The following is a 27,225-nucleotide window of genomic DNA, read 5'->3' on the forward strand; positions in this document are numbered from 1 at the left end:
TATTGTGTAGCCTTATCGCTACTGGATTGCACTACCATAAGACAAATAAGCAACAACACTGGAATATTAATGCCATACTAATATAGATGTGTAAAAAGAGTTCATAAAATTTTCCCTCCCAGTTTTAAGAAAATTTATGGTAATGGAAGTCAAGTTTAAGAAAAGTTTTGTCTGTTATCGTATTAGTATACATGTTATTTTATGCGCACAATCAAGAGACCAGTTAGACTCATAAAAATACCAAGTTTTCATAGTTAGATTCCTAACTCTTGTAGTCAACTTTGAAATTATTACAAAGATTAGCAAATTCTCTTTTAAAGTACTGCACTAACTTGATCTCATTAAGATAGCATTTAAAAACAGCATTCAAATATAATGAAAAATTAAAATTGAAAATTTATATTCTCTGCAAACAAATACAACAGATTTTCTTCTAAAACTCCAGACCACTTGAAGAAAAGCCAAATTATAAGGGAGAAAATGAAAAAGTTCAGTTTAGACGAAGAAAATATCCTAGCTTCAAGTGTTTGGAATTGATTTTTAAAAGCTTTTCTATGTGAACTCCCACCCTGATACGAAGGGTAAGTAGACAGGTATGTCATGTCATCACAGCATGCAGTACTGCCTGCTTCTGTAGTAGGTCCACAGCCTCCTTTGCATCTGCGATAAATCCACACCCTCCAAAGCAGATTTTTAAAATATTCAGTATGTTTTAAGTTCCTAAAATGGGCCCTTTTATTGTGTCCCATTTCACTGTTGGATAATAGATTCTCTTATTTCAGCTTGGCTCTCTTGAAGCCTTTTTCAATCTAGTTTGGCCAAGTCCAAAGCACGTGAATGTGGTCTTCAGTGTTATAAGGAAACACACTGAACCACCCTCATGGAAAGAAACATAAATACTTTCCTAAAAACATGCTTACATAATTTTCTTTGCCACCACAGACAGTAATAATGTTTCAGTGTTGCTAAAGAAATTAAGATGGTCAGAACATAGATTTACAGTAAAAGGGAACTGCCCCTCAACACATCAAATGCATTGTTGAAGCAACAGTTCAGAAGCCAAGTAGTAACAAACAGCACATGGACCAATGTAGCTACCATCCACCTTATCTTGAATAAAACAGGCAATATGAAAAAGTGATTAACAATGAGCTCATGGCTACTTCTAGTTGCTTGATACTACCTTGAGCTGTAAGAACTTAACTGCTTTATTCCCACTTGCACATTCTAACAAAAATTGCGTATACATGAAAATTCAATAACAACGTTCTGCCTACCTGCCACAACGCTTCACAATAAAACAGCATCACAACACCTCTCTCTCTCAAGAATATTCGGTAAGGCACCAAGATCAGTAAAACTTGAAGAAAAACTTTAAATATTGACCATAAATGTGTATATAAGAACATTTCAAGCATGACAACAGAACAATGATATAATTTATGATACCACATCAACAAAAATACAGTCTAAAGAACATATGAATGAATAATGATGTTTTCATGTGCATTAAACTTCCAGATGCAGGAATTATGTTTGAAAACACATGCATGCACAGCTAGAAATCATGTTCCTTCTTTTTAGCCAGTAGCTATACTCCAGACTAAAAATGTTTAATGATTTCCTTGGCTAGTGCAGACAGTACACAATATTGAATCAACATGCCAAAACAAGACATCCTTTTCTGTATCAGACAACCCCGATACTGCAACAGTACCCCTAAAAAAGATTTGGGGTTACAAGTGTGGAGAAAATTCCAGAATCGTAATTGTCTTTTAACATTTCCTTTATCAATGAACTTTCTGTCATATCCTTTCTAAAGACAATGATTGATATGAGAAACTATGAGTAAAAGGGAAAATAACAAAAATTGTAAATGAAATAACGTAAAATATCAAAATAGTTATCAGATTTCCTAAAGATCCAAAACTAAAGGAGGAAAGTTATCAGGTAAGTAAAATTGAGTCCCAATTAAAACTAACATGAGACCATATCACAGTAATAGGTCTGACATTGCCATAGCAAGAAAAAGTTTAAAGATAAATATAATTTGAATGCAAAATTTTCTCAACTACAGTCAAAATTATGAAATAAAAGTATGAGAGAGCTCTTTCTTCATTTGCAAAAAAGAAACAGATAGGTGTTACCCTTTCCTTTTCTAGTTCTAGCTTTTTTACGGCAATCTTGTATCAAGCTTTGAACTTCTTAAAAACAAGTTTTTTATGTTGAGTTTGGCCCCAAATCAGTGAATTAAAATACAAAATAATAGTCTAAAGATAAAAAATGCTGTACTTTGGAAAAGCAGGGTTACACTGAATGAGCTTAATATGAAGAATTTTATATATCACATAAAGCACAAAAGAAATAAAGTATACAAGAGCCATAATATTGTTTCTATTACAACTTAAATTAACTTTTCAGTTTATTATCAGGGATAGTTTTCTACAATATAGCATACAAAGGGGGACATAAGATTTTGCTCTGATATTTTGAATAGTTTTTTTTATTCTTCGGGCAATATAATCAGATTAGCTAATACAATATTGTTTCTACAAATGAATACTTCTGCAGTAATTTAATTCCTATTGCAGAACTTTTTTTTTACTTGGTGAGTATTTCACACCTTAGTTATTTTATTGAAATGAGTTGAGACTTCTGTTTAAGGAGATCTCTTCGCCCCACAGAAGAAATAATTTCACAAATGTACCCTCTTTGTAAGTAATATAATGGCCTTTCCGAGATCACAGTTGTATTACAATGTATTATAAATATCTAGCTTTAAAAATGGATTTAATTTCACACTAGCCTAAAAAGATTCCAATCCAATGCGTTTAGCATAGTAACTATATATTGTACTTGTCTAGAATAATTTTGCATTTTAAATTGTTCTGTAAGGATTCAATGCGCAAACCCTTTAGAGTCAGCAGATTTCATTTGGCATCGGATGGATACTAAAACGGATCTCTGGATGAATACTTCTCAGAAGTACATAGTACTATTTTTTACTGTATAATTATAAAACCATTACAGATTTATATTAGAAATCATTCAATGACAATTTTTTTTAAACAACTATATGTTAATAAACTGAATTTCTGCTTCATTTTATAATTTACCCTTCCTCACAATATGAGAAACTACAGTAGAATAAAATTCTGTTCCTTTTGAAATCAATAACCAGTTGCGACTGACTTCAGACATGTCAGAACTTGATTTGTTGTCTGTCTGAACTATATTAGTTAGCTCTTTTTCTTTTATCTTGGTGTGTTATAGTCATAATAGAACGTAACACACCTATTGTAGCCAAAAGATTTGTGTAAAATATTATACACATTTTAAATTTGCACTATCTGCATTATTCTGATGCTATACAATGTTTAAAATGAGTATCATGCAATAAAATAAAAAAATCCAAAGTGCTTAGTTGTTTGACTTCTCCAATTCTTTAAGACTGTAATTTTAAGATGAAGGGGGGAACAGGAACTTACCTACTTGGTACTTTGGGTAATAAGTTGCCATTTGTCCACTACTGCATGATTGTCTCTTATGCCTTTTTCTTATATTTGTATCAGTGGTCTCCCATTGTGGACTTTTTCTTTTGTTTATTCTGATAAGAACTTCAGAACTACCAGCAGGATTATCATCACGGTTTACACCACTACTTAATTTTCTGCTGTGAAACTGGTCATCCAGCCTTTCAGTCACTTTAGAAGAATTAGGTCCTTTAGATGTTTCCATTTCATTTTCTTGTTTCTTTAATGCATTTTGCTTAGTAGAATGGGACCTTAAAAGAGGATGTCTTTTTTCTTCCATATAGGCCTGATTGCTTTTACTTTCAACAGCTTCAGGAGAATAAATGACATTATTTAACTTAAATGAATTGTGCTGCTCAATATGGTTGATTTTTCTCAGAAATATCCTACAATCTTTAAAGGTTTTGGCTTTCCAAGTATTTTGAAACAGTTTATCTTGGCTTTGTTCTTTTCTAACATTTTGTTGGCAACAAATTGTTCCATTTGTCTCTGCATGTGACTTAAGTATATTTGCTAAAACAGGATGTGGGTTAAAGTCAGAAGATCTCATCATCTGCTGAACAAATGCATCTCTGGCTTCATTTTCAGTTGGCAAGAGGCTACTCTGAGATTCTACCAAAGTCTGAGTGGGCTGGATTTCTACTGTATTTTTTTCCTGGAGCTTGGGCATTTCATCATTGGTTTTCTCACTTGCACTTTTAAACAACTGGCTTTGGCAAAAGAATTGCAAATTTTTCTTTTTTGATTTCCAGCCTCCGGAAGCCTGATTATAGAGCTTTTTCGTTTGTCCCCACCTATCACGCTGTAACTTCTTAAATTCATTTCTTTTTAATCTGGCTAACGTGAAATTACTTTTCATGCTTAAGACTGGAGACCTCACCATGTTATGTAATATTTGTAACTTCCCTGCTGGTTTTGAAGGAGAGGATAGTGCAAACTTTTTAAAGTGCTTTCTGAAAGGACAAGTACTAAGATCAGATTGTTTAGCTTCCATCTTTATCTCTCTAGTACTAACTACTTCTAAAGGATTGCGAGCATTTGCCTTTCTCACTAGAGAGAGAGACTGTGTTTCTGTAGTTTGCATAAACCAGGTGCAGAGTTCATTCATATTACACTTTTTCTGAAAAAGCATTTTTATAGGTGATGTTTCAAGTTCTACAAGGCAGGAGTCTAAAGGGTTTGACATTTCAGTATTACAGGCTTGTTCAATGGGATCCCTTTTTTCACATACACATTTATCAAACTCATTTCCCCCCACTCGCAACCAGGTATTAGTCATCTGTTCAAATCTATTATTTAGTTCTTCCAACAGAGTGTCACTTGAAGTGGAAGTAGCCCACCACCTGAGAGAGGGATTAGATGAAAAAATGGGATCCGATGATACTTCATTAATGGGCCCGAATTCACCATCCTTAAGATCCTTTTTTGCATTTCCTGAATTTCTCAGTTCTGAGGTATCTTTGGATGCCGTGCTCTGACTTGATTGCCTATGTTTTTCCTTTCGATCTTTAGCTTTTTTCAAATGGAGTTTGTAAGATTTACGTAGTAAGGCACTTCTACAAGTAAATGCACTAGAAGATGCTAATGAATGTAAAAAATGCAGTGAGGGTTTTCTGTCTCTAGCAGAATGTCTCAATGGAATTTCATGTTTTCTTGACACTGTTGTAATAACATTGTTTGATCCATCCTCTCTAGAATCTTTCTGCATGCTCTTTACTTGACCCATATTATTGCACAGTTGATTTTTTCTCTCCTGTGGTATGTTTTTTTCTAACACATTCTGCTGTTGTAAAGGAGGCAAACAGTTGCTAATACTAACTTTTCTTTCCTGAGGTGAAACTCTACTAACAGTCACTGATATGCCGGATATTTTTACCTTTGCTGGCCTACCAGGTTTTCGAATGGTGGTTAATGGTTTCTTAATTTGCCGTATAATATTGCTGCAAGGATGTGGTGACGCTAGGTTACTCTTGATAGGTCTGACATAGTCATAACCAGAGACCTCGTTTTCAGTAGAAGAATTCTGTAAGGCTTTTACTATTTCAGTCAAAGCATTTTCAGTTTCTGCATTGTGCCTCGCTTTGCTGTGGTCATTGGCAAAATTAGAATCAATGTGTTGTGTGGGCAGAATGCTGATTACATTTGGATTACCTTCAGAAACATGTCTCTTAGTTCTTCTTGACCTTCCAAAAACAACTGTCACCGTAATATTTTTGTTGCTGTTAACTTCTTCCATTACTGCTGCATCAGATTCGGTACTTTTACCATCACGGCTAAGCTCAGGTCTAGATTCTGTGCTTTCAGTCATGTCTATTTTTGGTTTTGGAGGCCGTCCAATAGGTCTCTTGACCTGCTTAACAACTTGAGGACCTATTTTCTTTGGTCTACCAGGTTTTCTTTTTAAAACCGATTCACTGCTACTACTTGATTTCTCCACAACTTCATTGTTTTGTTTCGAGTCATTTAAGTTAGTTTGACCAACTGGACAAGAGCTTGTAATTGCTTCCACATAAACACAGCTTGACTCCTCCTTGGTATCATTTTCACTGTAATCACAATCCTTGACACAGATTGCAGAAAGATCTCCCGTGGCCTGTTTGTCTAACAAAGTGTTTGTGTGCCCCTGAAACAAACGAATATCTGTGTGTCCTTTAGAAGATGCAGCTGCAGATGTCAAAGTATATTTGACTCCTTCACTACTATTAACCTCTGAGACAAACATAAGCTTAATAGGACTAGAGTAGTTTAAAGGAGATGAGATCTCCCCAGCTTCAGAAGTTGTATGCAAGTCCTCATTATTGGAAGTTGAATTGGATGAACCAAGGGTCAGAGATTTCAAAAGGCTGTCATTAATTTCTTGATCTATAACCACGTCTTGTTTGTTTGTTGTCACACACACAGTTTTGATTTTACTGCTGCTTGCCACATGTGAATATGGAAGGAAGCTTTGTCCTGTGCATCCCATTTCACTCAGAGTGAAAGGTAAGCCTCTTCTGGCAGCTGGGTTCATAACCTGTTCATAAGCATTATCTTTTAATTTTTGGCTTATTTTGTAACTATCCAGCAAAGAGTTGTTAGTCTTTCTGGCTAAGTTTATTGTATCTTCTAAACGCTCTACAACAACTTGCAGATTTGTGTCTCTCACAATTTTGCTTACATTTATGTCACTACATCTTTCAGCATGAACATCTTTATTTATTTTCATTTTTTCGAAACTTTCTAAAGACTTTTTTGCATTGAATGACTTTCTAAACACAATATTGTTCGTTACATACACAGAGTACCATCCAGGAGGCACAATGTTACGTTTAGTTCTACCCGAGATTCCATTACTCTCATCCTTTAGAGGAATTTGATCAGTCTCCTTTAAGGTTGCACAATCTCCTTGTGTTTTTACGAGTTTCGCCTGGCTGGCTGCAATAGCACTGTTGTCTGAAAGAACTAGAAAGCCAGAGCTGGTTTGAAAATTAGTAAGAGGTAGTTTGAAAGACTCTGTTTGGTGTACTGGAAAGCACGTTGGTTTGGTTTGGCAATTCATGCATGGATTACTTTCAAGATGTTGCAAAGCCTTATCTTCTATCACAGTAAAACTGCGTCTTTTATTTGGATATATTTTATCAATTTTTTTTGCAGATTTCTTTGCATTTCTCTCAGAAATTGACTTTTTTCTTACAAGAGTTTCATCAAGGCTTGCAAGCTCCCTCTTGATTTGCAAAGATTGTCGTCGAATGAATGGTGAATCGGGAGAATTATACATTGCAAATAAAGTTTCCTGACGCTTGCGAAATCTTGTTTGGATAATTTTATTTTCCATTTGTTTGTCATGTTGGTGAAGTAATTCCATAAAGCTGTAATCACTTGCCTTAGCATTATGCAAAAGAGAGGTTATGAAGTCTCCTAATTTGACATCATTTTCTGGTGCCCTGTCACTGCTAGAAAGTTTTACAAGATTTGTTGCTATATCTGTAGTGTCTATTGATTTTAACTTTTCATTAATACGGTCCATTAAATCTTGAAAAATGGCAGAATGTTCACCTTTCTCAGCCTTCTCAGAACTTATATAATAATTGTTGCTTTCTTTGTCTGTTGATAGCAACGTTCCATCTGAATATTTGGTCTCTTTTCCTCTGCATGTTTTACCTTCATATTCAAATTCTCCTTTGCTTCCTTCAGCTGGCAAGAGGGATGGAGGCTGGTTGATCGATATTTCAAGCTTGTTATCGTCTAAAGTTGGAAAATCTATAACCGATCCTTCTGATGATTCAAATTCTTTACTCTCTACAGGTGATAGCGGAGGTGGTGATGGGCTGCGAGATCTATTTGAATTTTTAATGCTGTTCAAAAGATCACAGTCCTTAGTTGAGTATGTGCATGCTGCTGTTTTCACAGAATGCCTGTTATAATTTTGTATTTGTTCAGCACAATACTTATGAGAACTACATGCTTTGTTTACCATTGTCTTAATACATCCAATCGCTACAGCTTGGCATGACAAAGAATGGAAATCTTTAATACAAACAGACAGAGGTGGTAAACAAGTGTTTGGTCTTTGATTTTGTAAACAGCACCTTTTTGTCAGCATATGTCCATTGCAATTGCAAAATGAAACGTGAACATCCTCTTCAGTAAGGGAACTGGGAGTTTCAGAGTGGACCAACGGTGTTAGCTTGCAACTGCAAACTATAGGAACATTTTCATCTTGTATTAAAAATTTTAACATAGCCAAAGTCTGTTGCCAGTGATATGAACAAAAAGACTCCAAAACTTTGTTTAATGTTGATTTTCCTTTTTCCAAATTAGCTGTTTCCTCTGAATTTGCATCAGCTGTTGAGCTTGAACTGAAAATGAAAACAAATCAAAACAAAATATAAATTACAGTAAAACACCGTATCTAATGTTTGTTATAATGGTTAAACTCAAGCCTAAAAACCTGAAGTTTGCAAAACAGTTCTGTTCTTTTTGCACTATTCAATCATACTTGCAAGTGTCACTAGCAATGATGTGCATCTTATCTATAGCAGTGATAGTCCTACCATAAGAAAAATAATCAGGAAGAAATTAAGGGACAAAAAGAATAGTTTGAAACATAGCTTCCTGTATCTAAATGTAATTACAATAATGTTAACTTTCTAATATTTCAAACTACCTTAGTCATTAATGAAGGAAAACCTCACCAAGAACCTGGGGAGCTTAGTATTACTGCCATTTCACAAACTGAAGCGCAGAGAGGGTGTATGACTTGCCTAAGGTCAAATTCAAGGTTGTGGCAGAGGCAAGAATGGATCCATCTCTCCTGAATCCCACCCTAAGATATTCATATACCAAAGTGTATTGAATGCTCTTCAGGATACTCTTAAAGATCCTTCATAAAGACATTTTTATTTATATGTTTATTTTTAAAGAACACTTAATAGGCTAACAGAAAATGGAAAAAATAGCCACTTGCTACTGTTACTGTTCTTTGCAGATAAAAGTTTCCCTTCTAGTTTTTAAATAAATTGCAGTGGTGCATCACAGGCTCTTCATTGCAATATATTACACACACATACACACACACGTGCGCACGCGCGCACACACACACACGGATTCCTTCATTAAACAGAAACAGAGATAATCACCACTGGAATAAATAAATTCTGTGATAAAGGTTAATATCCTTTAAATCTCAAATATAGGGTAGGCCTATATCTAAATAAGACTTCTGAGCAGTTGTTCTCAAAGATATTAGCTCAAAATAAAATCACTTATAAAATACTACCTTAACTATTTAATTAATTTCTTATAAATTATTAAAACTAATGTCACTACTTACCTAATCAATCATTTATATTGAAAAGCTGAAAATTTTCCATGGTAGAAATTAATACAGATATTTCTTCAATTAAATACAAAATCCTTATGCTGGATAGCAACTATCAACCGATAGGTTAACACCTAGTTCAAATGTTTTACTGAAACCAATTGCATGAGCAGAAAATGTTAGAAGAATTCTGTTTTAGAAAAGTATGTATTGTTTAAACATATCACCAAACTCTGAACATGACACTAACTTTTTGCCCTACTATTATCTCCTGTAATTTTTTGCATTTAAGCCTGAACTTTGGAAAAATTTCATTTTGATTGGGTTTATGACTGTATTGATCAAAGAACAAACATATTTAAAATTTAATGTGCTGTATTTATATAAAGTTACCTATTCATTAATTAGCTCATACCCAATGTTACTAGCATCAATAATAACTTTCAGCTTCAGGTTTCTTACTGGAAGTTATACATACAAATCTGTATTTTTATTGTCCCACACGGATTTTAAAGGTTAGAGCTTAAAAACAGCCAACTATGCTTAATAATTCCTCATGTTTTTTCCTTCTCCTGTAATATTTAGTATGAAACGGTATATATTCAAAATCAAGCATCTGGATGATACTAACTCATTAAAGCATAAGATAATTGTGATGGTACTAGCTGAAATTGTGATTATGTTTAAACTGCAATAATTGAAGTCTTAAAAAGAAAAAAAAAACTTTGCACTTGCAATCTAAAGTAAAAACAGCATTATTCAAGGGCATGTCATTGTCAGAATTTAACTTTTTGAAGCGCCACTTCACTGAGAAGAGTCTGAGTGTTACTCAGTCCAACAAACTCAGGAGTCACAAGCTGTTGAAATGTACCACTACACTTGTGAAAACAAAGCTTATTCTAATATTACAATTACAGATAAAAACTAATTGCCCTCCCCACCACCATGGCTTTAATTAAATCATGTTTTGAAAGGCCAGATAAAAAAAAAAAAAAAAAAAAAAAATGAACACAGCACTAGGTCTTCAATATTTTGTTTGTAAATCACAGTAAATTTGTTAAGTACTAATTTGCTAAAGAGATGGCTATAGTACAGTCTTTTTAGACTGAATCTCTAGACAGATAAGTTTCTGTCTGTCTAGACTTGCAAGGTATGTCTAATGGAGTTTCACTGGAGAGCTTTAATTGTAGAGGACCTATATCCATAACTGCTATTTAAAATAAGCCCTAAAGCCTTCTCAAAGTCAGTAACCAAAATTTCCAAAGGCCTCAAAACTGCTTTGAATTGGCTATGTGGAGATCAATCTGTTGTATAAAGTAATATCCTGGTTATCACAGACATACTGGACATTCTTCTAATACGATTTCTTTCCTGGTTATCTACCCTTGTGTAACATCTATAATCTGCTTTCCCTTAGCGTGTGTTAGTTTCTAAAGCTGACAGACAACTTAACTTCATCTACGCTATTGTAATAGTACCACACTCCAAATGATCTTCCAAGTTTGTGAAAACACATCGACGCTTTACTTGGTCGCCATTTGGGAATAGAGCTTACTACGCAAACAAGTTAAAGCATTAAAGCAACACATTTTCTTTAAAGTGTCTCTCTGTAGAGATGTCCATATATTTAAACAAACTTTTAGTAGCTCTTCAATACAATTATGGAATTACATTTCAGTTTCCTGTAATTCCTTCCTATGGCCCTTTAAATTTGTGTTGTCACACAGTAGTTTACATTATCCTCAAGAAAAAAGGCTTAAACAATAATTTCATAGAAGGAAGAGCTATCACTTTCACAATTGCATACTTCCTTCACAGAACACTCTTACACTTCCTACAAATCACACTCAAAAAGATGGCTAGAGAGAGTGGGTAGGAAATAGAGGGGTTGAGAGGTGAGAGGATCAATATGCGCTGCTCCCCCAGTACCTTTTGTGCATAACATCTCTGAAGACAAAAGTTAAGCATGGAATGACATTATTTCCCTGCTGGAGGGCAGGGGCAGTTAATACCACGGAGAGGGGATTGACTGGAGTCCAAAATTGGCACAAAGGCAGAGACGTGATAAGGTTAAGTACTAGCCTTTCAGCGTATTATTTATGTATAAAAAAGTAAACATTTGCCTCCTCCAGAAATCCAAAAAGCTATCAGGAAAGAGCTCTATCAGAGGACTCCCAAAAGATATCCTTCCCTAGCCTTCTATCCTCTGTCGTCTCAGCCACAGACAAGATAGATCAATCTAGCAACTTCTTTGCAGACTGGGAACAGGAACAAAACTGGGAACAGAACATACTTTCAAGTACTCATATAAACAGCGTAGAACTGTAATAGAAATATGAATTTGTCTTATAGAAATGTTTGTTTTCTGACTTTAGTAAGTAAATAAATCCCTCAAAAAAAGCTATGTATTATCCGTAATATATAATAGATAATTTTTAGCTGCAAACTAAAGGATGTAACTGCTATAAAATGAGTTTTCTGAACTTCTCATTTATGAGAAATGCATCAATTCTGAGAAGTCATCCTTCTTTAAAGATACTATTTCCAATATATAAAATTCTCATAGTAAATTAGTCATTATGTGCTTAATTTGTACAGTTCTTGATCTTATGCCACTGCTAATAAACTTGTGCCTCAGGAGTAAGTCAAATGAGTCAGTGTACAGGTTTTTGTTTCTTTCTTTTTTTTTTTTTACTGAATGAGCAAATCAATCACACATCAGTGTTGTAAATTTATGTGCAAAAGCATTGAAGTGCTTTACTACAAATTACAACGTAGAAACACGTTAACTAAACAATTAAATTCATACAATCAGATTTAGGAATATAACAACACAAAGAAGAAACAGAATTACAGTACATTTACAACACAAGACAAATACATGGAATTCATTAGAAAATATTGTAATAAATAATTCATGAATTATAGTGCAATTGATTTATGCATAAATATAACTAATTGCCTAAAAATCAGTTGTTAACAAAAATCTGTCAAAAATCAAGGCAGCCACAGAGTTTTACTAAATTACTGCGACAATGGAAATACTGCAATTAAAAAACAAATACAAGTATTTGTACTGTAAACAACTAAAAAAATCAGTCTCACTAAAGTTAATATACAATTTAATATAAAATTGTCATTAGCTACCAGAAATGGTTTAAACAGCTTTACTGAGCAGTAGTTCTAAAAACAGAGGCACTGTTTTTTAATATAAAATACTTGAGAAACATTCAAATAAGTAGAAAGCATGTAGGGCTTGCTTTCGCCTTCATTTAAAATTCTGCTGAAACAGGAATTTTCTGAAATTGTCAATTACTAAGTAGTGACTGGTAACTGAATTTATAAAACAGTTCAAAATGTGTAATTTAAATGACATTTAATGGAATACATAGGGGTTGGGGACGGAGAATCTACACATTTCCCTGCCTTTCCTTAGTTGTGTAATCAAAGGTTAGCCTAATAATTAGAAACAAATAATTCTGTTCCTTTAAACACTTACAGGTTGAGTATCATCTATAAACTATCAAAAAATATTTTAATATACTATTTCTGACCAAAAAATAAATACAAGTACTAAAATGTTGAAAATTAATTATAATATTACATACAAAATTACTGAGTACTGTTAAGTCAATAGTAAAATGATCCCTGATTTTATGAATCCTGTTAATTTTTTGGTCAGGTCATCTTTTAAATGATATAAAAAGAGTATTGTAACTTGCCTTCAATATAAACTTCTGGCTCAAATTTATAACATTGTCTGAGGAGTAGAAAACATCAGTATGGTACAAATATTAGGCAATGTATTGAAGCCCAAAATTTTTGCAAGTAAAACTGTATAAAGACAGATCTTGAAACATTTAAGGTTTTTTCAACTTCATTTTTCAGTGGGGATATATTAACAAATTAATCCTTCTGGCCCTCACAAAATATGGCTTAATTCTTTTAAAATGAAAGATGACCCTGACATCTGCTGTTTTGTGACCTCCTTGTATCAGGTACAGTTCTGCTTAAAAAAAGGATTCATTCTGTAATATGCAAGTAAACCTTAATCACTGAAGAAGATTCAGTATAGATCTGAGAGACCAAAGAACTGAGACACTGGTTGTGCAGTTTCAAAGGATTATTCTGTTTTAAAATGGAAGTTGTTATTTTTTAGTAGCGTTAATAAATATGGGCTAGATTTTGCCATCAATATTGCAGTATGCTCTCCACTGAATTTAATGGCAAGTTTATCTATAAATCAAATTACCTGATGTAGCCCATATGTATCTAATGTCCCGTTTCATTTATATAATTAACCTATACACATGCAACTTTAAGTGGGGAAAAAATGTATGCACGTGCATCAAATGTATAAAAGTTGGAGAAAAGTCTTTTTCTATGCCAAATTAGATGCATGCAGAAAAAAATTACACTTTGAGAGGAAAAGGGCATTGATGTTCAGTATTGAATGTATGAAGCAAGCCCCCATTCTTCATATGTAGACATATACTTTGTGATATTACACAAAAAAATTAAGTATGATATAAAGTCCAATGCGAATACTTTGAAATTCATGTAAAAACTGCAATATGAAGGTAATTGGTCTCCCTTAAATTCTATTAAAAGTTACGTATTTAAAGTGAACTGCCTAACTTCTAACTACCAAATTTATAAAGAATTTATATTATTGAAAGTTCAAAACAGCTTCACTGTTTAATATTTGTATTTCTATCAAGACCCTGAACTGCAAATTTGGTTATTAGCAAAATGATAATGTAACTTGGTATTCCTTTTGATAAACTGAAAATGTTTTGAAATGTCACAGCAGCAAATACATTACAGTTACAGTGAGGTTTTTCAATAGGAGTGTGACACAATCCTTAAATAAATTTTAAGTAGTCATAACATCAACTAACCAGCACATTTAAACAAAAAAACCAAACAAACCCAAACCATTCTCAAGCTCATTCTGTGCACATTATGAACATGCTCTAAGTTGCATTCCAACTTTCTTTTTAAACCTTACAAGTTACCTTACTTGTCAAACTAAAAAGGAAAATTATGTTAAAGTTTAAATTATTTTAGGCTCTTAGTATTCCATCTTATTTCATATTTAATAATTCTATAACTACAGTAATTTCTCAGGTTTCATAAGTGTACACTTTGTAAACACCAATTTCTTTCTAAACCAACAACAAAATTTTCTTAAAATGATAAAAAAATGCAGTTTATGCCTGCTAAACACACATTTTTAGTAATGAAATGTTTTTCTTACTTGTATTGGATATTTAAGTAACGATGAACTTTTTTCTTTCACAGAATGTACTATATCCTACTAATACTTCACAAATCCACTTCCTTGTAAGGAACTAGCTTTTTAAAAAAAATCCCTTGATTTGTATAATCTGAGTTACTTACAATTTATTGCAAGTATTCTGTGAAGTATAAAAGTCTGCTAACCCTTGGTTGTGTATTTCCATAATAAGATGGAGTATTGAATGGGTAGAGTGGTTCTTCACCAATTAAAAATTATGCTTCACATGACAAATACTTGTTTTCCCAAAACATCTTTATGCTATTGACTACTAAATAAAACCTGAATCTTTTCACCTATTTATACAAGGATTATATTAAATACACACTATCAGAATTAAGTGAGCAACTCTATAATTCTGTCCACAGTGAAAACCCTGAATAAAACTATTTTTCAAAAGGCATGTATGTGGTTTTTGAACTGTATATTTTCGCGTCTTCTGTCAAGAGTGAGCATATGTATTTCTCACACAGTGTGTGTATACAGACATACATACACACACACAAAACAATTCGCTAACAATTATTCTACACAGGCTTGCTATTATTTTTGCAGCTGCCAGTCCCTGAATCTGTCATATTAAATAAGCCAGTATCTGGTAATCGGAGTTTCTTCTTCGGTGGAGTCTTCAATGTTCCAGATCTTTCTTTTACTTTATATTCTAAAGTGCTGTGAGGTACCCCATAAATTCCTTGTGCTTTGGAAACACTCATTTTCCCACTCATTACCATTGCAATTGCTTCTTCCATTATTTCATGATCATACTGCCGATAGCGGCCACGTTTTTTTCTTGGTTGTTTATTATCTTTACGATCCAAACTATCTTCTGTATTTTCTGAGGTTCCATCTACTGTCCCATTCTTAGCATTAAGACACAAAGGAGAGAGGTCCCCATGCAGAAAGTAGGAGTCAACACTTGAGTGAGTTACAGGTCCAGAACATTCAATTTTGTTCTGTTTAGGGAGTATATTTTTCAATTTTTGAAGAGCTGATCCTTCTAAAACTGAGGAGGTTTTAGAAACGTGGTACATAACATCCAGAAGACCAGCAGTATCAGACTGTGGTTTGGACACAGAACTTATTCTTAGCTGAGGAATTTTTAATTGTACAGTAGGACTTGAAGTTTCATATTGTAGATTTTCACTTTTTTCTTTAAATTGAGTGACCATTCTCTGTAGAGTTAACTGGTGGAGGTAACTGGAAGCTGTTGGGAATTTTAATTCTGAGGTTTCAAGTAGACTGAGTTTACTTTTTTCTTTGCGCTCTGCTTGAGCTCTTGCCCACAAGGCTACTTTTTGTAGGACTGCACAAGTTTCTTTACTGTCTTTAAATGAATAACTATCATTGAAATCTCGAGTTTTGCTTTTAAAAGGTGCAGGCTTTCCTGCTGGTAAGGCTTCTAAGTGGAGAAGTAAAGTTTTTTGAGGTATGCCATAAAGTATGCCTGCTTTATTTATGTCCAGTGCTCCAGACTGAATGTCTTTCAAAGCTTTTGAGAGCAAACCATCTGCAAACTCAGCACTTCTTTCCACATAGTCCTCTCTGTGTCTGTGTAGTCTCCTGGATGGATGGAATGAAACGATGGTAAACTGATGTATGAGAGACTCTCACACAGCTATGGAAGGGAAGGGTCCACTCCTTTATTATACTCCTTGCTTCGGTAACATCACTGCTTCTGATACTTTTAAGCCTTTGAGATGTGGTAGTTAAATGATTATCCTAGCAAAATGTTACAGTTCTGGTAGGACAGTGCGTCAAAAATCATACGGTGGCTTCTACAGCAGCCCTTCCAAGAACTTTATATCCTAGCTCAGTATTTGATAATATTCTTATGTGCTTGCTATATTCCCTTGTTCACATGCTTGCAGAGCAACACTGTTATAATTTTACTTATACAATTAACGTCCCATTAAATACCCAAATCCTGAAGTTTTTGTTAGTAGAAACGTGACGTTACCGCTAAACAAGTAATAAAAGAGTCAACCCCCTCATAGAAAAATTGCAGCAATAAATACATAACTACACACAAACATCCCAGACTTACACAAAACTAGGCTTTCTACAACAGTAAGATAAAGTGCTGTAGTTAACAATCAAGTCCATTTTGGCAAAATAAAACACAGTTTTAAAAACTTCTAGCCACTATTTACAGCTCTCTAATTACAAAGTCATATTCATTTTAAAACTTCTTCATATCAGCAAATTAATAAAATGCAATTTTACATCATTCAACAAATACTGCTATTGCAGTCCTATTTGTAATAAGTTATTTGGTAAGACGTACAGGTGACAAAAAGGGTCCTGCTATGGCTAGTGGATGGGAGAATGCCAAGTTCATAACAAAATCCAACAAAACAATGCATTTCACTAGTTTTGTGGTAGCTTTCAGCAGATGCAATAACGTTTTTCTTGCTGAATAAAGAAATTTAACCATTTGCCACCACACACCATAGTCAGAACCATGATGTAAGTATAAGTATGATGATTAAGAGCTCTCTCTCTCTCACGCGCGCTTGCTCGCTCTCTCTCTTATTAAGGAATATTATAGATAATAGTCATTTAACTTGTTCATGTCAGTTGAAGAATATTTTAAATCTAAATATTAACATGGTCATTTTTGTCCAAAATTGAAGTTTCCTAAATAAACTCTGAAAGAATATATTTACATTTTCTTCTACTATCCTATTACTTTTAAGGTGTTACGTAATCAATTTTCAGTTCATTTTAGTAACATGAACTAAAGTTTGGTGATTGTTCTGATAACTTTTCTTTAAACAGAAAAAAAGGCAAAAGACAAATGAAACATATGATATATACATAGACACACACTTATGAGTGACAAAAATTCTTTTGAAAGCAAAATAGGAACCACACGTGTGTGTCAGTATATACAAATATGTTATGAACATAAAACCTGACTTCAGAGAAGAGAAACCTGGATTGTCTTTTATATAAGCCGAAGAGAGTCCTAAACGTTGCTTACCCAGACACTGAGTTTTCAGAACACAATGGATCATATTTTGGTTCTTCCAACCTTGCGCTTTTCTTTGTAGAGAGATCTAGCACTCCATCCCCTGCAAAGAACAAGTAGCGATGATAGCAGTTGTTTAAGGATGATCTCAGAAATTGTTAGCAAATGTTTGTACCTATGGCACGATTTTTAAGCAGTTACTTTATCTTGTAAGATTTCTGACATGTTATTCCTTTAACAATGTCAGCCGCCAGCAAATGGTTTTAGGTCTTTGATTTGTAACAAAACTTTTTAAAATTAAGAAAAAACAAAAAATAAACCCATTCAGAAATAATAAAATTTAAAAGAAGAACCTGTCTTAAACAGAAACATGTGACTGCTTTCCTAAAAATCGTGTATGCGTATATATTGCACTGTTTACTTTCAAGGCAACCAAAGCAATGCACTTGATATTATTATGATTATTATTATTCATGTATTCGTATTTACATACTGTAAACAAACAAGCCCGATACTGAAGTTAAAACAGACGTAACTAAATCATAGGCTTATAGGATAATTCAGGCTACTAGGGATCTCAGGAGGTCTCTAGACCAACCTCCCGCTCAGAGCAGGGTCAGCTATGAGACCAGACCAGGTTACTGGATGAGAAAGTAGTACCCCAGTAACTGGGAAGACAGCTCGAGCCCAATACAGAGTTTTAAGTATATGAGACCCATGTCATTAAAGGTTCTAACAGTTTGTTTATACATATTCCCCCTGCCGCCCCCACATATATTTAATAATGAAACTAGAGAAATGGAAAGACCTAAACTGGGGTGGGAGTCCGCTCTGTTAAGTCACTGGCAAATGTTAAATTCAAGATTTATAGTTGGCTGTTGAAGTCTATGAAGTATTGAAATAGAAAACCATGTTTTTAAATCAATATTTAAGAACATTGAAAATTAAAGAAACTAATTAGCACCTGAAATACTCCTTCTAGTTTAAGTTTTGGGTTTTTTTTAAAAAATCACATTTAAATTATAGATAAATCCCCTAAATATATTTAATGTCATACCTTTCTTCCTTGGTTCTCTGTTTCAAACTTGGGCTGTTTTGTGTGCCTGAGCTCTGCGAATCCAATTTTGAGTTTCAACATGTAGCTCAACATTCAACTCTACAAGCAACCTTGTGCTAGTCCTTTTTTACATTAGTGTCATTTTCATGTTACTGCATATTATTTCTAAAACAGCAATCAACTCTATACGTTTTCCCACAGCCTCAGATGCAGACATGAAGCATTGGCTGAATAGTACAAATGCCAACACTCAAATAAGAAGTCAGAAAAATTGGTAGGGTAACTCTCCTTTATACCAATACTGCAAAGAAATAGAGTTTTGTGTAATAATCAAATCCAGCTATTTGTTTTGGACTGTTTTTAACAATTTTTTACTGGTTTTGCCCAACTATTTTCTATTATTTGAAGAAGGGTAAAGAGAGAAAAAGTAGCATCATAAGTCAGCATAAAGGGAAAAAATATTTATAAATATGCCACTTGTCAAAGATGCTCCTTTTCTCCTGAATATGTTCCTTTCAAAGTCTTCCTTAACCCTAAGAAAGTTAAAGGAAGGACTAGTTAATGTTAATCAACCTTTCTGATGCAGTGATATTCCAGAAGGAAAAGCCAATTAAAAACACTACAGAAATATTCTACAGGGACTATTTGGCCTACCCAGCTGTAAAGTATCCTGAATATCTAAGCTCGCAATGTCCCCGAGTCCTGTGCAACAGACAGATTTCATCTATTGTGTTCTGTCAGTCATACAAAGTACATCTCCCTTTCCTAAGTGTTTGTGTGTTCCCTTTCACAACAGTTTCTCCATCTTCAGTTGATATTCATAGGCACTATGATAAAAAAAGTTTAGAAGAGATCACTGGACAAAGTCACTGGAGAAAAAACTACTTCAAAGTTCACAACTCATCAAGTTATGAAGAGCTAATCATCTCTATTCAAACTACACAAAAAATAGAAGCTAACTAGGATTTTTAGGGAAAAAAACCCCAACAAACAAAACCCGAAGACACTCACAAAATTCCATAACAAAATCTAACCAAAATAATTTTCATTTCCAATTTTTCAGAACTGGCTTTGACAACACAAGGCCACCAGTAAGTTGAAAAATGGCTAAAAAGAAGACAGTGCTGAAAATGCAGGCTCCTGAAACAAAAAATTAGATACATTTTGGGCCTCTAAAGGGTAAGTAGAACTGAAGAGTCATTTCAGGTTCAAGACAGTCGGTTCCTCCAACACAGCAAATGTATTTGTTAAGTATATGACACCTCTCTGAAGACAATGCTTTATGGGAAAATGATCCTTAATAAAAAGAGTGAAAGAGAACCATGCAAGAAATTTGATATACCAGATACAAAATACCAGATAAAGTCACCACACACCAGGCTTTTTATTCAGTGATTTCACTCAAAGACACCCCCCCCCCCCAAACAAAAAACCCAATACACCAAACACCACAAAACCCCCAAAATTGATGCAGAAAGGGCTTATAAGTCAAAAAGATTCATTAAAAATACACAGTAGCTCCTGGTTTTGGTAGATATTCCTGCTTTGTAACAGTATCAATTATTATTATTATAATGAAGGAGCACGTACAATTAGCAGGAAAGTGACAGCATTTGCTATAAAGCTTTAAGACATAATGAAATGCTACCTAATTAAATGAATGTACATATATATACACAGTAGAGATGTTCACTTTGGTTCATTAGGTACAAGACCAAAAAGTTTCCAAAGAGGCATCCTACAGGTGGACAATGAACCTTGAAAACCTGTTACTTGCAAGGTAGGAATAGGGTTTTTTTAAACTGAGCCAGAACTTTCTATTATTTCTATCAAATCACACAAAATAAGTATTTCGGCAAGAATTCTGGACAGGAACTGAATGACATCAGGAACAGAAAAACCACTCTGTAAGGTGGTTTTAATAAAAGACATGGAATTACTTCCACTCTTTAGCTGAAGCCATGACTACTAAGACAGCAGTCTTCATAAACAATACTATGTAACACTAGATAATACAGAAAAAAAATCATTAGAAGTTTTTCAGGTCTGCTGCTCATGGTCTTTTAGGAAGTTATTTCTGTGCAAATTAAATGATTTTGATCTTCAAAGAAATGGCTCAACCTCTGGCCTTTACTTCTCAGCACCAGGTCATCAGGTGCAGCAATACCAAAATATAGCTAAGCGCGATCAAATGTCATCTTCAAAATAACCAGGACCACAATCACTTGAAACTCCTCCAGACTAGCGATGTTAGAGAAACGGGGTGGGGGGAAGAGCAAGTAACAGAAACTGTATGGGTCACCCTTGAGTTCCTACAACTGGTATTTCTGTACTAATTCTAGCAAACTTCTCTGGTTTTTTCTGGGTTTCAGGAAACCTCTCACTAGCTATTATGAACTGCCTTACTAGGTCAGACAACCTACTCTACTCAGTCCTCTGTCTCCAGGCGTGGGAAAAACTCCACTCCTAGAGTGGAAGAGCACATCAGCCTGGCCACTACCTGCAGCTCATTCCTCTCCTGCTCTCCCAGTAGATGCTGTCATTGGATTAGGGATCTCCGAGGTACATCCCTGCCTACTCTAGCTTTAGTTTCTAGTCTTGGTTCTGTTAGCCAGGAAGTTGTCAAAGGTCTTTTTTGAACCCAGTGTCACTGTGCATCTCCATAACCTCCTGACACAGCAGTTCCTGATGTTCACATACTGCTGTGCAAAAGGTGCCCCTTAGCTGTTTTTCCCTTCTAAGAATTTTCAGCAAGCCCTACCTATTTCTAATATTGTGAGATTTAGTAAATAACCTCTCTCTTTACCTTATCCATCATACTGTGGTAAACCTTGATAAGGTTTTTCATAGCAACAAAATGACACTGTCTTGTCTTCAATACCTTTCCTCATAATGCTTTGCCTTTTGCTGGCTGTTTTCTGTGCTGCTGCACATGGAAACAATGTTTTCAGAGAACTGTCAGTAAGAATGCCAAAGCCTTTTACTAATTCTTAACTACTGCTTTGACTAGCCCCTTTTTGCTGATCCGATAGGCTATTTTGTAAAATGAAAAACTGCCAGATGAAAAGTATATAGCTATATATTGGGTGTCCATAGCAAGGTCTTGACAGCATCTGTGAGGAGAGGCCGTGCCAGACACAGATGGTTCTAGCTGGTTCCAACAGACCCACTGAAGGGCACAGCTGAGCCCAGCAGCCTCTTGTGGGGAGTGTTCGGGAACATATATTTAAGAAAGGGCAAAAAGTGCCAAATAGAGAAAGAGGGAACAAAAAGAATGAGAAAACAGCAGAGGGAAGCCCAATGGCAGAGGGAAATGGCAGAGAGAAACCATTAGGTACAGACTGTGGACACCCTGCACCCATTCCCTTTGTACCACAGGGGTGGTGGTGGTCACAAGGGCATCTGGAGTGAAGCTGAGCCTGAGAAAGGGGGGAGGAAAAGGGGTGTTGTAATGTATCTTTTTGTTTCTAGTACCTGAATTAATAATTAAATATTTATTCTGTAGGCAATAATTTAAGTTAATTTTCCCCAAGCAGAGTCTGTTTTGCCCATGATGGCAAGTGGTAAGCAATGACCATGTCCTTATCTCAACTCTTGAGCTCTCCTTCCTGTTCTTCCCATTTTCTCACCTGTGCCATTGAGAGGGAAGCAAGCAAGCGAGCATCTGACAAGGAGCTTGGCTGTTAGCCACCATAGTAGCCAAGGAAGAAATAAACACCTATTCGCCTCAAAAATGTACCTTTTCAGGGTGACCTTTTCATGCAGAAGTATTAAACTTCCCTGAATATGTTTACAGCTCATACAAGTTATCTTTGGGAACATAGCATGTGTACCTTCAAAAAGCATAGTATTTTTCCCCTATACATATGGTAAGAAGGGTATATTAAGAAAATAAAAGGTTATTTTCAGTAATGTTTGGAATTCTTTCAATAGCCATATAGCAATCAAGAGGCCACACATGCTGTGATCCCAGTTGCTGTACTAACTTCAGTGTGGATTTTCAAGAGATATGAAACCACTTTTCAAAAATTAAGAGTTGTTTCCAAATTCTGGTCCATTATTCAGAAGTCTTTATTTTGCTACAAATTTTGGTGAAATCACATGCACATTGTTAAACTGGATAATAAAATGCTATTTTAAATAATTTAAACAGAATTTTTTACTTGGATTATCCTTATTTTTCCTACTTCTTCAATATTAGCCAAGAACGACAAAGCTACAGGATAGCTGTAAGAAGTTCACACAGCAAAATGTCACACACTGCCAGCTACCTTCTGATGTCTTCCCATCTATAATGGATCAATGAAACAAGGAAATCTATGCAAATTCTTTTGCATTTTTCTGCTATGTTTACACACTCTCATTGTTCCTAGAAGACACAGCAGCAAGAATAAGCTTGTGTAGCTAAACTAACATTATTTATTTGCACAGCTTAGACTTCTGCCTCTTGTAAGTCACTTTGCTTAGCAGCTTGAGAGTGATCAACTCTCCCATATCTATTAATGGAAAGAAGCCTCTGCATCAAAGTTAGCTGCTGCTGGGAACACTCCCCAAAGAGCTCAGCATCATGACTGCACACGTAGATAGTAAGTTGCTGCAGGATATTCCAAGACTGTTCCTCACTCGATGTTTTATTCTGCAAGGATGCTGCTGTTTCATCAGCCTAGTTTGGAGGACAAGTAATATTGCAAAAATACACAATACCACCCTATTTTTGTTAGATACAGTGCACGCAAAACAAATTTTCTTTCACTATACAGAGTATTCTTTTCAAGGCCTGGACAGTCTTAGAGTTACATGGATTAGGAAAAAAAGAGCAAGATACAGGTATTTCTGGTGTTAGTTACCAGCAAGGTGCACAGTTAACTGCTAAGTTACCACACTTCCACATGTAGAAGAAAGCAGAGCGTAACTGGGAACTCTGCTATCAGCCAGGTGCCAGCTGGACATATGTAGGTGCCAGTGCTTACTCAGTACTGAATGATTCAGTACCAGAGGTGCAATGGGTTGACCTTGGTCAGTAGCTAGACCCCCACCCAGCCACTCTCTCACTCCACCTCCTCAACAGGGGGGGGCGGGGAGAAATAAGATGAAAAAGGTCATCAAGATAAATACAGGGACATCACTTACCAGTTACCATCACAGGCAAAACAGACTTGGGGAAAATTAATTTATTGCAAATTAAAATAGATTTGGAAAATGAGAAAGACAAAAATTAAAGCACCTCCCCACTCCACCTTTACCCAGGCTCAACTTCACTCCCAACTCCTCTACCTCTCTCCCCCATCCCCAAGTGGCACAGGCAGGATTGGGAGTGGGGGTTACAGTCAGTACAATTCCTCTCTACAGCTCCTTCCTCCTCACACTTTTCCCCTGCTCCATTGTGGGTTCTCCACAGGCTGTAGTTCCTTCAGGAAATATCCAGCTGCTCCAACATGGGGTCTTCCATGGGCTGCAGCATGAATATCTGCTCCAGAGTGGTCTCTTCCATGGGCTGCAGGGGAATACCTGCTCCACCGTGGTCGTCTTCATGTGCTGCAGGGAAATACCTGCTCTGGTGCCTGGAGTGGCTCCTCCCGCTCCTTCTCTGACCTTGTTGTTCGCCCTGCTGTTTCTCTTCTGCCTGTCCAGCATTTTTGCTCTTTCTTAAATATGTTTTCACAGATGCACCACAAACCTCACTGATGTGCTCCACTTTGGCCTGTTGCGAGTCTGTGCAGAGATGGCTGTGCCTAGCGCAGGGCAGCCCCTGACCTCTTCTCATAGATGCCACCCCTGCAGCCCTCCCCCAACTACCAAAACCTTGCCATGTAAACCTAATACACAGGGGTATCAGGTCTGAAAGTGTCAGACCTGAATATTTTGGGAGTACTTCAGAGATGGCCTGCAGATACTGGAGGAAGGTAAGAAGCTTTCTTAAATGAGGATAAGATCATCCAGACATCTTCAGTGGCAGAATCTTTTTTCAGTATTGAGCTAGCACTTAGCTTGGATCTGCTCAGTGCAAAAAAATGCTTCTAGCGATCTGGAAAATAAAGCTTACTCCTTCCTCTCAACTTAAGTCCAAGAATCACTGCCATAGTAAAGGAACAAGACTGTCTGTTTTGGTATTTAGATCATTCATTTTGAAGATGACTACTGTAAATACAAAGCACCTGTCTAAACAGAAAATGAACCTGAAGTATTTATATTTAGGTCATTATCTGCTTCACAGGATTTGAATTAAAAAGACTTCAACTTTGAGGATCCGTCAGAGCAATGTACAAATTTGAACTTCCTACTCTGTTACTGCCACTTCATTTGGAAATTGTAAAAGGAAATACAAATAGCAAATAATAAAGAGTCGCATGACAATTAAAAGACACTACTAAGGAGAGAACCATGGTATAGCTTTTACGAGTCTCCAGACTGAAGTATACTATGTTAGACACAGAATAATACATTTTTTAAAATAATCCAATTAAAAAATTTCACAATTCCCTACTGTAAGCATGTAAAACTTCAATATAATCAAGCTTTCTTCAGGAAAAGGACAGAAGTGAGGGGTAGGTAGAATAATAATACATAGTCCCTGACAACAGCTAATTGAAAGAACTTTTCATGAATCATTGCACCTAGAACACCATGCAAATAAAAAAAGAGCAGGCTGAGTTTTTCCATCTTGATCTTATTTGCTTGTGTTACTACCACTACAGTGGAAAGCTAAGATACCTCAAAATTGGTATGTTCATGGGAAATGGGAAACGCAATACAACTTCCCTCATAGATAAGATGGCTTGAAACCTTTCTTCAGCTACAGTCTTGTTTCAATACTTCCTCTCATTTCAGTAGCTCTAAACTTCACAGCAAGACTAGTATCTTTAACATCTGCAAAGCACTCCAGCAAACACGACAGCGTAAGTTCTGAGAATCTACAATATCTTACACAGTATAAAAGTTTTACATAGTAAACTATGTATGTTTAGCAACTATTTTAGCCTCAGATGTTTTGCTGAAGACGCACAATTCTAAACTTGCCATTTAGCCTCATTATGAGAAAAATTCAAATTATACAAAAAAAGATTTAAATATCTCAATGTCTCTATACTTTAAGTTTTTCTTGGACAAAAGATCAATGGATTTTCAAATAGCTGAGGGTACAGCAGAACTTTCTTCCTGTTCCTGACCCGTCCACCCTCTGCCTTTCCTTTCATTCCTCAAAGATTTATTTGGGCTCAGCGAGAACTAGAACCTGTCTTTGGGGACTTTGCTCCCTCATGGACATTTTAAACTAGTTATTCTTTATAACCAGCTGTTGAAGTAAGGAACAGGCTATAGTGCTGATATCAGGAAAGTACTTTTTATTGCCCTTGCAAAAGAAATTGCTTCAACCTGGCCAACTATAGATCTCTAAAATCTGTAATTCATACATAGCAGAGGTATGTCAAAGCACAAGAGAGATTTTCTCAGGATTTAATCTGCACAAGGTATTCGCTAAACCCAGGCATGAACTGGTTTCTGCTGATCATGCAGAATGAAAGCAGGAATTCCACCATTTCTTAATGCTTCTGCTGTCAAAGAGAAAGGATGCTTAAAATTTGATCTAGAATAGGCATGGTTAGCAAGATAAATCCATGTCAGAGTTCCCCCTCAAAGGATACATCATCTAATTGAAGACTGCATCATTAAGCACACATACGAAATCTGCTTTCATTCTGACTAATTTATATTTTTTTAAAAATTTAATTCTGCAGTTCTACCTTCTTTTAACTTTTTTAGTACGGTATACAGGTAAACTTTTCCCTTTGATCTGCAGTATTATTGGATTAACATGGACCCTTGTATCTGTAAAAGGCAAAAGCTGCTTTTGCCACTGCTTTCAGTTGCACATGACAGTCACAATCCTTCCTGAAAATTGATGCTAATCCAAATCAAGTTCAAAGTCCAAAACACTCTTGTGATTATACTGTTATCAGTTTTGGATAGCAATATTCCTCGAGGCAAAGAAATTATTTCCTCTTTGTTAATGTTAGTGAGACAGACTTCATTTTTCTTTTTCTAGCTTTACTCTCAATTAAGAAAGTTGCACTGATCTATAACGAGGCATGAAGCGTGGAAATTTCCTCCCAAATTCATCTTCTCTTTCCATCGTTCTAACCAGTCTGTATTTAAAGAATCAAAGTGTCCAAGGGCTGACACAGACAGAATGACCTTTGCTCTCTGAAATTCCAGTATCTTTCTCTTTTCTCAGAAGGCTTCTTAACAGCCATTTCTTGAACCACTGTTACCTGTGACTGCCACAAGTAAGGTAACTTAGATTCTGTATTCTAAAGCTGAGAAATTCCAATGCCACTTATTTAACGCAGGCACTCAGAAATGAGAATATTTATCTGCTAACACACAATATGAAAAACGTTTCTTAAAGAATGTGTTGGTTTGTTTTTTTTTTTTTTTTTAATAGTTCTCTTAACATTTTTCCTGGGGTTTAAAGGAAAATGTATGAGTTTTCTTTAAGTGTTAAGTTGATGCAATGCCAATTTTCCTTCAACCTCATTTTAATTATACAGGGTAATTTTTTTTTCCTAT

At 35.4% G+C, this 27,225-nt stretch overlaps 1 protein-coding gene across 7 annotated transcripts in view; it reads right to left on the reverse strand.

The window, feature by feature from the left end:
* Window positions 1-27,225, reverse strand: part of LCORL (ligand dependent nuclear receptor corepressor like) — a 90,546-nt gene that overhangs the window by 14,873 nt on the left and 48,448 nt on the right. For 2 of the 7 annotated variants that reach the window (XM_076336006.1, XM_076336005.1), the window contains exons 6-7: window positions 17,616-17,706; window positions 3,493-8,371 (exon numbers count right to left, since the gene is read on the reverse strand). In XM_076336006.1, the coding sequence (XP_076192121.1) occupies window positions 3,493-8,371; window positions 17,616-17,706 (4,970 nt within the window). Of the gene's footprint in view, window positions 1-3,488; window positions 8,372-14,029; window positions 16,193-17,615; window positions 17,707-27,225 lie in introns of those variants that run through there. The other 5 variants (XM_076336010.1, XM_076336008.1, XM_076336009.1 and 2 more) reach the window with 5 other exon arrangements.

Source organism: Aptenodytes patagonicus, chromosome 4, assembly GCF_965638725.1.
Source record: "Aptenodytes patagonicus chromosome 4, bAptPat1.pri.cur, whole genome shotgun sequence".
In the NCBI taxonomy this organism is placed as follows: domain Eukaryota; kingdom Metazoa; phylum Chordata; class Aves; order Sphenisciformes; family Spheniscidae; genus Aptenodytes; species Aptenodytes patagonicus.